Genomic DNA, 14,352 nt, shown 5'->3' on the forward strand with positions numbered 1-14,352 from the left:
GACATTCCTCACATCCCTCCACCTCCTGCACCTCCCTGGCTCTCCCACAAGAAAATTCTGACCCTCCAAGTCGCCATCACCACGGCCCCTTCCCCTAACCACACGAGGCCAATCTCGGGGCCCACCCCAAGCACAAGCACCACCGCACAATCAACTCGCTACTTCGCTCTCCGTCCCAGTGGACCCGCCCTGTCCCCGAGGCCAAGTGACCTCCCTGGACGAAAAAGAACCCTCGAGGGCAGCTTTTGCTTCCCAAAAGGCGCGAGCTGAAGAAAGCTTCTTTAAAGTCGCGGCCTGGGAGGAGCTCCGTCGGCCGCCAGCACCTTCCATTCCCGGGACTCGGTCCCGCCCGGCCGCCCCAGGGGCCGCGGGCCTCCCTAGGCCTCGGTTCCCCCCAGCTCCCTCCCTCGCGGGGTCTCCTGCCCTGGCAGCCTCACCGGTCACGCAGCCGTTCACCGCGGTGGGCTTCTGCGCCGTTACCACGTAGTTGTACGACATGTCGAGGTCTGGGACGGCCCGTCGGCACTCGAGCGCAACGATAGAGAAATGGACACAGGCGAAGATACGGGGCCCCCACCCGCGCGCGGCGAACTCCACTGCCGCTGCCTCCGCCCCAGAGACACGTTGCAGGCCAGAGCGGCCGGGGCGCGGGGCATCACGGGACGGCCTCACCTGGCCTCTTGGAGGACTCACGGCGCCCCGGGCGGCCAACCAAAGGAGGCCCCGCCCACCAGAGGCCCCGCCCCGTCTCTTACCGCCAGAGCGCGGAGTACCCGGATGAGGGCGCGCCGTCGGGGGTCATTGTGAAGCGGCAGCTGCTACGGAGGTGGCTGGTGCGGGCGTGAGCGGGTGGGGGAGGTGCGCGGACACCCCCTCCGCTGTCGGAGCCGACCTTCGCCCCAGTCCACGCCCTTCGCCCATCCACAGACCCTGTCCTCGCCCCCTTCCATTTCTCTGGGAGCTCTCGGGGCTGTTCTCCCTTTTGGAACCGGAAGTACTGCAGAGGTCTAGAGGGGGAGGGGGTAACAGCAATTTGTGCACCTCTCAGACTAGAACCCAGGTCCCGACCTCCCTCTCCATAGCACACCACCACCCCCCCCACCCCCGTTCATCCAAACTCAGTCGGTACCCTCACCTGACCCTACAATGATTGATCACGCCGCCTCACTTCGAAGGACACCAGGAGGCTCGCGTGTCCCGTTTAAACTAGGTTTTATTTTTCAGACTTTGAAGGGCCCACTGGGCCACTTGCCCAGCATTATTCGTGCCCCTGTTGCTGTACAAATTCTGACCTCAAACACAAAACCAGGATTTCCTGGGTGGGACCGTTAATGGCTTAATGGCCCAGGAAAGCAACCCCCAATTTCCAGGCCACTCCTCCCCCCAGAGAGGCTTTGCAAGGAGTAAGGGAAAGCCTCGTGGCTTGGAGTAGCTTCGGAATGGCACAGAGAAGGCAGCCCCCTGTTTTACAGATGAGGAAGCTGAGGTTCAAGGGAACTGGTTTACCTAAGATCCTGCAGTAAGTCGAAGGCAGAGCCAGGTGGCAACCCCAGTATGGATACTACCTCTTGCAGACACATAGCATAAGAGCTTGGATGACCCCAAGAGACCTCTGAACTGGGGGGAGCTAAAACGTCATTGTAGTTTACCTGTGTAGTTTCCCATACCAAGGGTTCTGCCTGACTTGGGAGGCCCGGACTTACCAGGAGAAGGAACACAGGCTTTGTCGAAAGACTAGGTGTGGGTTTGAGTTCTGGCTCTTACTGTTATAACCTTGGACAAGGCACTAGAGCTCTCTGAGTCTGGTTCCCAGAAGTAAAATGGGGTCACAGACTCAGCTGCCTCCTTGCTGGTGTGGTGCCAAAACCAAGTGTGTGAAGATCTTCGTAAACTAACTCACTGCACATGATGCCCATGTGAGAGATGAAGTTACTCTGTGGGTAACGGCCCCTTGGTGAGGAGGTGGGGTGCATAAAGGCAGCCCTGTGCCCAACATAGATTGATCTGTCTTCTAGCAGCCAAGAGCAGGTGTGAACCTTGGTCAGTCCCATGCTCTTCTCCATCCCCAGTGCACGTACCAGAGTTTGGACTTGGATCAAAGTCTGGGGCAGCTCCCTCATTACTAGGGCCGTGGAGGCGTGATTGTGCCACAAGGCTGCTGGTGCTTCCAGCAGCCCAGACTGTTTGCCTCTTCTGCAGGTGCCGCTGCCGTTATCACTGTGCTTGGACCCCGCTAGCATCCACAGGATTGCCTGTCCTCCACTGGCTCAGTGCAAAGGTGTGAACTCCGCGTGCTTCAGAGTCTCCCCACCATGGTGAGTCCCATGAGGGCCAGGGCAGAGGAAGGACACTGTGGTCTTGGAGCAATGGGGGTGCCAGCCCTAGGCGTGCTGGAATTCCTTATACCCTGACGAAGAGAGACTGCTGCCTCCTGAGGTTCAGAGAGGTTAAGAGACAGAGTCATCCTTCTTCTCAGGGCCTGATCCCTGCTTCCCTCCATTTCCCAGCTGGTCCCAGCCGGACCCAGGGCTGCAGCCCCTGAGTCCCTGCAGGACCCATCTGGCCCTGGTCTCAGTCATGCATTTAGATCAGAAAATTATTGGTTAGGTATTCTTTAATAGACACTGTACCAGGAGCCCTGAGGGATCTGATGTCTGCTCCTGAGCCTGGGACAAGTGTGGGCTGGTCCCAGAGGTGGGATCTGCACTGTGGGAAGCTCGGCATGGCCTGGGGGGCATCGCTCCAGGCCCACTCTAGAACTAGATCTGAACCAAAGCAGGCCTTAGACAGACTTGGGTTCAAATTTCAGCCTGTCACCAACCAGAGACCTTCTTACAAGAGACTTGATTTCTTTGAGCCTTTTTTTTTTTTCCTTTTTATCTGCAATGTGAGGCAGATTAAGGCCCAAACTACAAGTGGCTGTGAGGTGTTAATCAGACCAGAATCCTGGGGGCCTCACTCAGCGCCTGATCAACTTCCTTTCCTTTTCCATCCTCTCAGGCTGCTGGGAACCAGGGTTGGCACTGGTGTCCGAGCCCTCCTTTGGCTCTGGGTCAGAAGTGGTTGCAAATCCCAGGCAAGGCTGGCTGTAAGAGATGGTGGTTGGGGCTGGAATGTGTACATTCTTGGAGGGTGGTGGCACTGGAGGCTGGGCTTGAAGTTGAGACCAACTCACAATTTCTTTGCATATTCCAGTCCCCAGAGGGCTGAGAGCCGCAAGCACATGCCCTTACTAGGGCAAGACCTCTGCCAGTCTCAGCCTCCCTTCAGCCCCTGGGGAGAGCAGCATGATAAGGCTAAAATGGAACTGTCTTTGGCGTCAGGCCGACCTGGACACTTGCTGGCTGTGTGACCTTGGGCAAAGTCATTAAACTATGCCTCGGTTTCTTCTTCAGGCTAATCTTTCCTCCATAGGGTTATTGGGAATATTGAGTAAAGCATGCTCAAAAAGCACCTGGACCCTGGGCCTGGCTCTCAGTCACTATTTGGGAACAGAACCCATAACAGCATTCTCATTCTGCTTGCTTCCTGCTGACCTGGGCTGCTCTCCTTAGCCCAGAGAAGATGGCTTGGCTTGGGCGCTTGCCCAGGCCCAGGAAAGGCCAGAATTTGCTCAGGGGATCCAGGTGCCTGCAGGTTTGGGGTAGGAGCCTCCTGGAAATGAGCCTTGATGGGACCTGGCTTGGCAGCAGCCGCCCAGGACCACCAGGCGGCGCTGGGAACCTGCCGTCTGGTTCCTCACTGGGCTCCAGTCTTTCCCCTCTTTGTGATGGAGGCAGAAGCTGGCACCAGCTTTTCAGAGCCCGCTTGAGAAAGGGAGTAACTGCTTTGTGTTCAGTTCTTAAATCTACAACAGGTGTATACTCTAGTTTATTAAGCTTTTGATTTGCTGAGGAAGACAAAGGTCAGAACCACAAGGTGTCTTCCCTGAGTTCTCACAGCTGGTGAGAGGCAGACGGGATTTAAGCCCGAGAGCTCGTGACCGTGACCACAGAACCCAAAGCCTTTGACACGCTAGCCCCCACGCTGTCTACTTCTGCCTGCACCCCGTGTCCACTCAACCCTACCCTCAGGCCAGCTGCCCTTGACCCTCCCCCCAGAGGTTCCCCACGGCCAGGTTCTACCTTCTGCTTTCTGAGTCTGGTTCCCAGAAGTAAAATGGGGTCACAGACTCAGCTGCCTCCTTGCTGGTGTGGTGCCAAAACCAAGTGTGTGAAGATCTTCGTAAACTAACTCACTGCACATGATGCCCACGTGAGAGATGAAGTTACTCTGTGGGTAACGGCCCCCCGGCTCATGAGGACCTGCCCACCTTTCCTGGTGGTCACTGGTTGCTTAAGTTTTTCTAACTTGCTTCCTGTCCTGGCCACTGTCCGAGTTCACATCTCCAGACCCTGGTGTGTACTCTCCCTCGGCCTGGAATATTCTCGTCCTTTTTCCCTTCCCCCATGCCCCTCACGCTCTTTACTTCCCTAACTCCTCCTTCTCCTTCATAAAGACTTCCAGGAGCCACTGAGGAGGCAAGCACATTCTTCTTGTGTAGCACCTCCCACAGCATGTGGAGATGATCTTTCTGTTTCCATCAAGGGTAGGAGCAGCATTCTGTCTGGATGAGCACTGGGCACACCGAGAGGCTCAGGAAATGTTTGTCTGGCACCAGAGCAAAGGAGTGTAGGGCCTCTCTGATGCCTTCTCCTGGCACAGGAGCCTCAGCCTGGGGCTTTTCCCCCTTTGACAGAAGAAGGCTGTTGGGCCCTAATTTTATTCAATTCTTCTAGACTCAGGACTCCGGTTCCCTTCTTTGGTCTACACTGAAGCTCTTTTTGTAGAAAAATTTAAGCCGTAGTCCAAAACAGTTCATAAATTTTGCCCTTAATCAATAGTCCCAAATTAAGTGAACTCACAGAAATACCCGCCTGAGAAAGTCATGCCCAATTCAAGATACTGCCGTGTCCCTGGAGTCCTTATGGCTAAGGGGTCTCCAGCATAGCAGTGTGGCTGGGCGGAGAGTGTCCCTGCCAACCGCACTGGGAACTTCCTCCCGGTTCCTCTCTTGCAGACGTCCAAGAAGCTGGTGAACACAGTGGCAGGCTGTGCCGACGATGCCCTGGCTGGTCTGGTGGCCTGCAACCCCAGCCTGCAGCTCCTGCACGGCCACCGTGTGGCCCTCCGTTCCGACCTGGACAGCCTCAAGGGCCGGGTGGCGTTGCTGTCGGGTGGGGGGTCTGGCCATGAGCCTGCCCATGCCGGTGAGTAGTCTGGGACAGAGGTGTGAGGGGCAGGTGCTGGGCAGAGTGGACGGGGGCTCCAGGAGATCCTCAATGCTGCTAGGAGGTTTAGGACAGAGCCCAGGTCGGGAGCTGTCTCAGTCCCTCAGGCTGTGACCCAGGGCTAGTCATGGCCTTTCTCTGGGCCTCAGTCTCTACGTCTTATGGGCCAAATGATCTCTTGGGTCCTTCCAGCTCTGAGAGTCAGTGATTTTGTGGATTCTGGCTCTCCAGGCCTTACTGAGCCCTCCCCCTCCTCCATGAAGCCTTCCTGACTTTTCTAAGCTAGAATAGTATCCGTCTTCTGAATTCCCACCCCACATTTTCACATACCTCGCGAATAGCCCTGGAATGTTTCCCGCTCAGTGCCAGGCATGTGAGCTCTTGAGAACTCCTTGGGGGGCCACAGACCCAGCTTTGTATCCTTTGTTCCTTTCCTGTCTCCCTTGGCAAATCCATCCATCCGCTAAGCACCCTTCATGGGCACCTTTCATCACCTGGCACTGTTTGGGAAATAAGAGATATAACCTTGAGCCAGAAAAACAAGGTGCCTGCCCTCACAGAACTCCTTTTCTCGTTTGGGGAGACGTAACCAGGTAAATGTATAAGTGAGGGAGAACCTTCCAGAGCAGGTTAAGTGAAGTAGCAAAGACAAAAGAGCGGGAACACAGAACAGGGAGTCACTGGGTACAGGGTGACAACTGCCTCCGTTGGGAAGTCAGGGAAGGCCTCTCCAAGGAGACCGCTCCCAAGGAGGGCGACCCCAGTGCTCTTCCAGCACCAGGCACACAGAAGGGCTCACCAAACCATGATGCCCAGCAGCGTGGGAAGGCCTGGGGACCGCAGGCACAAGTCCCCAGCCAGCATCTGCTCTGTCTCCAGGTTTCATAGGGAAGGGGATGCTGACGGGGGTCATCGCAGGAGCCGTGTTCACCTCCCCGGCAGTGGGCAGCATCCTGGCAGCTATCAGGGCAGTGGCCCAAGCGGGCACAGGTAAGCCTGGCAGGCGGGAGGGGCTGCCATGGTGAGGGCAGGCGCTGACAGGTCTCTGCTGGCTGCTTCTGCAGTGGGGACCCTCCTCATCGTGAAGAACTACACTGGGGATCGGCTCAACTTCGGCCTGGCCCGGGAGCAGGCCCAGGCTGAGGGCATCCCCGTGGAGATGGTGGTCATTGGGGATGACAGCGCTTTCACCGTCCTGAAGAAGGCGGGCAGGCGGGGACTCTGCGGCACAGTGCTCATTCACAAGGTGAGATTTCCCACCCAGGACACTGGCTGGCTGGCTGGCTCCCTGCAACCCCCAGCCTTCTCTTTCCACGCAGCACCAGGGACCTGGACCTTTCCAGCCAGCCCACCCACCCTGCCCCAGGAAGCCACTCTTTCCCCAGTGTTCCCTGATCCCCTCAACTCCCTAAGCCCAGAATCTAAGTGTTTTCCTAGACCATTCCCTCTTCGTCCCCCACACTCAGCCAGTCGCCCTGTCCCCGTCATCCGACTCCTGAATTGCCCCCACGATGCACGTGCCTCTCAGAGCCCTGCCTCTCCTGTCCCGGCCTTGAGTCAGTGCCCGTGTGCTCCTGCCCAGCCGGCTGCAGCTGCTGCTCGAGGGGCCCCCGCCTGCCTCCTGCCTGCCCCTCCAGCATGTTCCCCACGCTGCCCCAGAGGTGCCTTTCGAAAATGCGTATCTGACCAGGTCGTCCACCTGCTGAAAGCCCTGTGGGGCTCCAAGAGTCAGTCTAGGCTCCGTGGTCAGGTGGCCACCGCACTGTCACCTCTCCTCCCTGACTTTCTAAGTTCATTTGCCGTCATGCATCTCAGGCTCCATTAACACCAGTTCACCGCATGCCTGGGCTGCAGGTCCCTTCTGGGGCTTTGCTGAAGCTTCGTCTAAGGCTGTGAAAATCCTTTCACTGCCCAACCTCTTCTGGACCTAACTAACTCCTGCGATTCTGTACGGCCACCTCCGATGTCCCTCCTGGATGGAGGCTCCCCTCCTCGGTGCTCCTGTGGCATCCCGCTGTGACAGTCCACCTCACGTTCACTGTTCAGTCTGCAGGCGTCTGTTTCCCCAGATTCTGATCCCTCCGAGGCAGGGACTGTCACTCGGTCAGCTTTTTTTCTTCTTAGCACACACTGAGTGCTTGGCAAAAACACGGTGGGTATGTGCGTGAGTAGGGAGAGACAGCCACAGCGTATGTGCCATGGAGAACCAGCTCTAGGCTAGTCACCAGGAAACTGGCTACCAACTAGCTGTGTGACATTGGACCAGTCACATCCCTTCTTTGGGCTCATTTCTCTATTTGCAAAGTCCTTTCTGGCTCCCACAGACTGGGCTTCTTGAAGATTCCAGGCAAGTGCCCTGCCCTAAATATGGCGGGCCAGGCTGATGTGGTAGTACCGAGATGCCTTCTTCCAACTAGAGACTCAGCCCCAGCCTGTCTCCTCCCTGCAAGCCATACACTGACTGCTTCCTCTTATCTGTGTGGGCGCAGGTGGCAGGTGCCCTGGCTGAGGCGGGTGTGGGGCTGGAGGAAATCACAAAGCGTGTGAGCGCGGTTGCCCAGGCCATGGGTGAGTGCTGGCCCAGGGATTTGGAAGGGGAAGGTGGGAGGTCCAGGCTGACCTTGGGACTGACTAGGTGCAAGTTCCCTGTGACTTTCCAAGTGATTCCCCAGGGGCGGAGGGAAGGTCTCCCTGGGGCAGTTCCTGGGGACTGGTAGCCTTGGGTCCACAGGCTGGGTTTCTCCTTCCCCACTGAGGTGACCAGTGTGGCAGCCAGGCTCAGTGAAGAGGCTGCGGTGGGCTGGGCCCCCCGAGGCATGGCCGCTGCCTGCCGCCTGACACCAAGAACAAAACACTTACCTTTTCCACACCTCATTTCTGGCAGGGACCCTGGGAGTGAGCTTGTCCTCCTGCAGCGTCCCTGGCTCCAGACCCACCTTTGAGCTCGCACCAGATGAGGTGGAGCTGGGCTTGGGTAAGTTTGGGGCCACCCCCTCCCTGGCCCTGCCTGTGCCCTGGGGTTTGCCCACATCTTATGCCTTGGGAGCTGGTGCCAAAGAGGTCTTAATATTTTTTAGGCTTTTTTTTTAAGTTGATGTATTTAAGTAATCTGTACACCCAATGTGGGGCTCATACTCACACCCCTGAGATCAAGAGTCACATGTTCTTCTGACTGAGCCATCCAGGCGCCCCAATATTAGTATTTCTAATACTAATTAGAAATACTTAGTATTTCTAAGCGGGCGCTTGGATCTCTTCTGGCCCAGCCTGTCTGGTCTCTTCACCTGCTTTGCTGTCCATACTTGGACTCTGGCTACAGGGGCTCTGTGTCCCACTACCTCCTTGCCTTTGCTCACGCCCCTTCTGGGTCCCTGGGCCTCTGCCAGAATGCAACCCTCCTTTCATCGGCGGTTCAGAGGCCACCCAGCTCCCTTCTTCCTCCCCCGCAGCCCCGTGTTTCCAGAGTGATAGAGAGAGGCCTCATGTGGCCTCGCTGTGATTGCCTCCAGTTAAAGTTACTTAGCTAGTTAAAAGTTAAGTAAGGCTGTCTCCACTGCCCAGCCGTAAGCTCCCAGAGAGTGGAGACTGTGTATTTCTCATTATTCTGTGTATCACTCCTCGACACTCCTCACATCCACAGTGTCTAGCTAGTGCTGAGCACTTCGTAAATGCTCGAGGAAAACATGATCAGTGAGTCCCCAGGCCCTGAGTGGGTCAGCAATGACCGAGTCTGTCCACAGGGATTCACGGGGAAGCTGGTGTGCGTCGGATAAAGGTAAGCGGACTCCCGGGCCCAGGCTGGTCTCAGACTGAGGCCTTCTAGCAAAGCTCACTGCTGGCTCTCATTCTGACAGATGGCAAGCGCCGACGAGATTGTGACACTCATGCTGGACCACATGACAGCCTCCTCCAACGTGTCCCGTGTGCCTGTGCAGGCTGGTGAGGGGCTAACATGCTTTCTCCCAGCCTTTCCTCCTCCTCTGGGCAGGCGGCCTGGAGAGTCTCACGTGGGGGTCGCATCTGCCCACAGGCTCCTCAGTGGTGCTGATGGTCAACAACCTCGGTGGCTTGTCATTCCTGGAACTGGGCATCATAGCCGATGCTGCTGTCCGCACTCTAGGTGAGCCCCGCACTGGAAGGGGACTTCCCCAAAACCTGGAGCTCCTTTCCCTGCAGCCCTTTGAAGCTGGACAGAAGAAAAGCAGCCACAGTGGGGTCTTGTGATGGCCCAGAGCAGGGCCTGTGCGGGCAGACGAACCTGAGTCAAACCATCACTGCCAGCTGACTGCTGGATGCCGTGAGCCTCTGCCCTTGTCTGTGAAGAGAGGGCAATGATAGTTCCTGCGTTTCTGGGTTGTCGTGAGGATTACGTGAGATTAAACATACGTATCACACCTAGCACAGGGCCTGGCACCCAGCAGGAACTCAGGAAAGGAGACTTGTAATTACCCATCTTCCCCATAGAGGGGGCACTGCCAGGGAATTGGGTAATTTGGGACATCCTTGAGGGATGGCTGGAAGGATTCTGGCCATCTCCCTACTAACCTCCTGGCTTCCAAAATCCTTGTTTTCCTGGTTCTTTCTCTGATGCTCTGGGGACAAGTGCCCATCCTCCACTTCTTGCCTCATGGGCTTCCTGCTCTGTATTGCAGAGGGCCGCGGGGTGAAGATCGCCCGTGCCCTGGTGGGCACCTTCATGTCAGCTCTCGAGATGCCCGGCATCTCTCTCACCCTTCTGCTGGTGGATGAGCCTCTCCTGAAACTGATCGGTGAGACCCAGAAACTGGGGTCATCCAAGCCAGGTGGTCCTTGTGGCCCGAAGGAGCCACGGGGGAGTTAGGGACGACACCCCATCAGGACTGACCATGACCGCTGTAGAGACACCCTCTGTAGAGATACTCTAGCCTTCAGCTGTTGCTTGAGGAGTTGGGATTACGATCCTCCCCAGGGACCCTCCACACTTCCCTTGTATACAGCAGGCACTTGGTACTTGCTTGTCGATATGGTGAGAGCCAGACACCAGGTGGGGAATCCAGGTCCCACTTGATCCCTGTCTGGCTGACCCATGTCTTTGAGTCGTCCTGCTGTCCCTAGATGCTGAAACCACCGCGTCAGCCTGGCCTAACGTGGCCAAGGTCCCCGTGACTGGGCGGAAGCGGAGCCGGGCAGCCCCTGCTGAACCTCTGGAGGCCCCTGTTTCCACCACAGCAGGAGGTACCAAGCCCTGCCGGTGGGGAGGGGGGTCCGGGTCTTCCACCTGTGGGTGTGGGATGGGTGGAGGCTCTTGAACCCACATCTCCCACACCTGTTGGGGTGGGTTGTGAAAGGGCCGGTTGGGCCTTTGCGCCACTGTCCTCCGTCTCCAGGTTTGACCTCGAAGCGGGTGGTGCTGGTGCTGGAGCAGGTGTGCGCCACCCTCCTGGGCCTGGAGGACCACCTGAACGCCCTGGACCGCGCTGCGGGCGACGGGGACTGCGGCACCACCCACAGCCGCGCTGCCAGAGGTGGGCGCGGGGTCCCGCTGGGGTCAGGAGCGGGGGCTGCGGTGGGATGTGGGTCTGAGAGGCTCCTGGATGGCTCAGTCACTTAAGTGTCTGCCTTTGGCTCAGGTCATGATCCCAGGGTCCTGGGATGGAGCCCCACGTCAGGTACCCTGCTCGGCAGGAGGTCTGCTTCTCCCTCTGCCTGCCGCTCCCCCTGCTTATGCTCTCAGTCAAATGAATAAAATATTTTTTAAAAAATTTAAAAAAAAACAAACATGGGTTCTGAGATTTGGGCACTTTATGAACTGGAACATCTTCAAAAGCATGGCGAGTATTCATAATGGAATGGCCAACATTTATTTTGCCAAGAGATAATTCACAGAACCTGGCATCCTTTCCCCTTTTTCCTAAGAAAGGATTCTTCTAACACTATAAACGTAGAAGGGTTTTTATTGCAAAATAAAATGTAACCTTTGAAATATTTTTTACATTTATTTTGAGAGAAAGTGAGTCAGGGAAGGGGCAGAGGGAGAGAGAGACCCAGGCGGACTCCACACTGAGTGTTGGAGCCAGACACAGAGCCCCAGACCCTGACGCTGAGATCGTGACCTGATCTGAAACCAAGAGTCGGGTGCTCATCCGCCCAGGCCCCCCGAATGTAATCTCTTTTTAAAATTTTATGTATGTACGTAGGGGTGTGTGTGTGTACGTACCCCAAAATCAAGAGTCGCTTCTTCTGACTGAGCCAGCCCAGCATCCCCAAATGTGATGTTTTACAGTGAATAATAACTTCAGGTTCAAGAGAAACTCCCACAATTGTCCTTATTTTTCTCAGCTTGAGGGAGGCTAATGAAAAGCTCTTAATTATCCAGCATAGTTCAGGCAAAAAATCAGGGCTCCCCCGGGCTTGGCACAGCTCTAGCTGCTCTGAATACAGCAGTGAGCAAAGCAAATAAAACTGCCTGCCCTCGAGGCTCGTGTACCTGTTCGGCTGGAGGAAGCACACAGTCAGCGGGAACCATCAGCAAAACATAGAGGATGGAGGTGCACAGGGCTGAGGGGGAGAAATGAAGCTGGGAAGCGAGGCTTGGAAGGTCAGGATGGGGGTGTCCGGGGCAGGCCTCACTTTCTGGGTGCTGGCCAAGGTTCTTGTCAGTCCCCGTTTCCCAGCCCTCCCCAGACTGCACCCAGGATGGAGAAAGGGAGCTTTGGGAATCTCCTAGGTTGGTCCCCTCGGCCTCTGTCAGGGGCCGGGCCTTCCGCCTGGCAGTGAGGCCTGGATTGCTTGATTGGGGTGCAAGCAGATGGGAGGGAGGGTCTCTGAATTCTTCATTTTTCTTTTTCTGCAGCCATCCAAGGGTGGCTGAAGGAGGGTCCACCCCCTGCCAGCCCTACGCAGCTACTCTCCAAATTGTCCCTCCTGCTCCTGGAGAAGATGGGAGGCTCGTCTGGGGCGGTGAGTGCCAGCAGCCCCTGGGACCAAAGGACTGACCCAGAGGGACCCCAGATTGGCTGAGGCCCACGCCAGCGCCATGTGCTCAGCATTCTGGTCCTCCCCAGCTTTATGGCCTGTTCCTGACTGCGGCGGCTCAGCCACTCAAGGCCAAGACAGACCTGCCAGCCTGGTCTGCTGCCATGGATGCCGGCCTGGAGGCCATGCAGAAGTGAGTCAGAGCCCCATGCCTTCGACCAAGGTGGGCTGGGGGCAGCGGATGGTGTCACCTGCTCCCAGCCTGCCCCGTCTCCATCCCACAGTGAGTCCCTGCAGGGAGTCTTAACTCATCCTCTCTCCCTGCCAGGTACGGGAAGGCTGCTCCAGGAGACAGGACAATGGTGTGTATGCGGCCCCGCCCCTCCCTCTTTGTGGTGCAACAGAAGCCTTGAAGGCTACCCTCAGCGGCAGGGCCTGTCCTTACTCCCCTCTCCCTCACCTTGCCCAGCTGGATTCCCTGTGGGCAGCAGGACAGGAGCTCCAAGCCTGGAAGAGCCCAGGAGCCAATCTGTTCCAAGTTTTGACCAAAGCAGTCCAGGTGAGCAAGCAAGTTAATACCTTTCCTGGACCTGTTTCCTCCTCCAAACTTGGAAAGCATTGTCTGTGTCAGAGAGTTGCTCTGAGGCTGGAGATAGGAGGAGCCCCAGGGCTTCTAGGACACAGCCAGGGCGTCTAGGACACAGCAAGCCCTCAGTAGATGGTGGCCTCTGGCCCTGCTAGAGGTAGGAGAGGTGACCTCTCTACCCCGGTGACAGTACTCAGGGTGCTGGAAGGGCTGGGACAGGCGGGTGTGGGGTCCATGGGAGAAGGCGGCCTGCTGGCTTGTCCTTGAACCTGCTCCCACGCTCCCACCCAGAGTGCAGAAGCTGCAGCCGAGGCCACCAAGAACATGGAAGCTGGAGCGGGAAGAGCCAGTTACATCAGCTCGGCGCGGCTGGATCAGCCGGACCCTGGGGCAGTGGCAGCAGCGGCTGTCCTCCGTGCCATCCTGGAGGCCTTGCAGAGCCCGGGTGTGTGAGGACGTCCTGGGCCTTGGTGCCTCTCACTGCTGGGCAGAGGTGGCCACCGTCGCTTCCTTCTGTCTTCCAGCTGTTACCCTCCCTCACCCTTTGCCCCCGGGGCCTGTCCTGGGTTCAGCAGGCAACCTCTACCAGCCATGAAATTTCTTACGGGAACTGCAGGGCAAGTGGGTTGGGTAGGACTTTGGTCCTGCCTTTTCCCTTTTCGGGGAGATAGAATTCTTTCCATGCCCCAAGCCACCTCAGGGCCTCCGCCACAGGCACTTTCCTTGGGTGGTACCATGGCCTTTAACTGGCCATGCTAACTCGATTGTAAGGCTCCTTGGGAAAGGCCTTCTGACCTTGAGAGAGTATAGAAAAGCAAGTGAATTAAAAACCACACTGAGGGGCGCCTGGGTGGCTCAGTGGGTTAAAGCCTCTGCCTTTGGCTCAGGTCATCATCTCGGGGTCCTGGGATCAAGCCCCACATCAGGCTCTCTGCATAGCAGGGAACCTTCCCCAACTCCCCCGCCCCTCCCTCTCTGCCTACTTGTGATCTCTGTCAAATAAATAAATAAATCTTTAAAACAACAACAACAAAACCACATTGAAACAAGAGCTCCTGCTTCTGCTGAGGGAACTTTTTCCAGGTGTGAACCAGTGGCCCCATTGATGCCCCAGGCACTAAGGCTTCAGCCCATTCAAAATGATCCCCACCCTTCCCCTACCACCTGAGACCCAAGGGCAGGGTCTGTGCCGCTGGGCTCTTTCAGCATTCCTGTTTTCCAGTACACACGCCACACCTGAAAGCCGTGCTTTTCTCAGCAATTAACTTAAACAGAATTCACACATTCTTAGGGATCCAGATGGGCAAATGGGACACCCAAAGAAATCACACTCTAAAGCTCAGCGGTTGAACGGAAACTGCACCCAAGCAAGCAGGTCTCCTGAGAGCACTCGCCGACGGCACGCGGGCAAGCAGGAAGGGGCTGTGGAGTCCGGTGCGAGGTGGGGACAGGACGGCCCTCCCCAGGCCCATCCTCGGTGCGGGCGCACAGTTAAAGGCACTGGCATGGCCTCAAGGCTAAATCCTGATTCTGCTCCAAACC

The 14,352-nt window shown here is 56.9% G+C and overlaps 2 protein-coding genes across 2 annotated transcripts in view; one reads left to right on the forward strand and one right to left on the reverse strand.

Annotated features, from left to right (window-relative positions):
- Positions 1-735, reverse strand: part of DDB1 (damage specific DNA binding protein 1) — a 31,607-nt gene extending 30,872 nt beyond the window's left edge. Inside the window, exon 1 of the mRNA XM_032879155.1 lies at positions 438-735. Within this exon, the coding sequence (XP_032735046.1) occupies positions 438-498 (61 nt within the window). The 5' untranslated portion in view covers positions 499-735. The remainder of the gene's footprint in view (positions 1-437) is intronic.
- A 1,428-nt stretch (positions 736-2,163) lies between these two features.
- On the forward strand, positions 2,164-13,641 carry TKFC (triokinase and FMN cyclase). The gene is made up of 17 exons (XM_032879156.1): positions 2,164-2,315; positions 5,060-5,249; positions 6,150-6,260; positions 6,335-6,516; positions 7,760-7,838; positions 8,155-8,244; positions 9,011-9,045; positions 9,125-9,209; positions 9,301-9,390; positions 9,923-10,039; positions 10,365-10,484; positions 10,637-10,774; positions 12,103-12,209; positions 12,314-12,417; positions 12,553-12,586; positions 12,694-12,783; positions 13,102-13,641. Exons 1-17 carry the CDS (start codon positions 2,313-2,315, stop codon positions 13,261-13,263), a joined length of 1,737 nt encoding a protein of 578 aa, XP_032735047.1. The 5' UTR covers positions 2,164-2,312; the 3' UTR covers positions 13,264-13,641.
- Positions 13,642-14,352: the final 711 nt, after the last annotated feature.

Source organism: Lontra canadensis, unplaced genomic scaffold (assembly GCF_010015895.1).
Source record: "Lontra canadensis isolate GAN:19392208 unplaced genomic scaffold, GSC_riverotter_1.0 scaffold66, whole genome shotgun sequence".
Classification (NCBI taxonomy): domain Eukaryota; kingdom Metazoa; phylum Chordata; class Mammalia; order Carnivora; family Mustelidae; genus Lontra; species Lontra canadensis.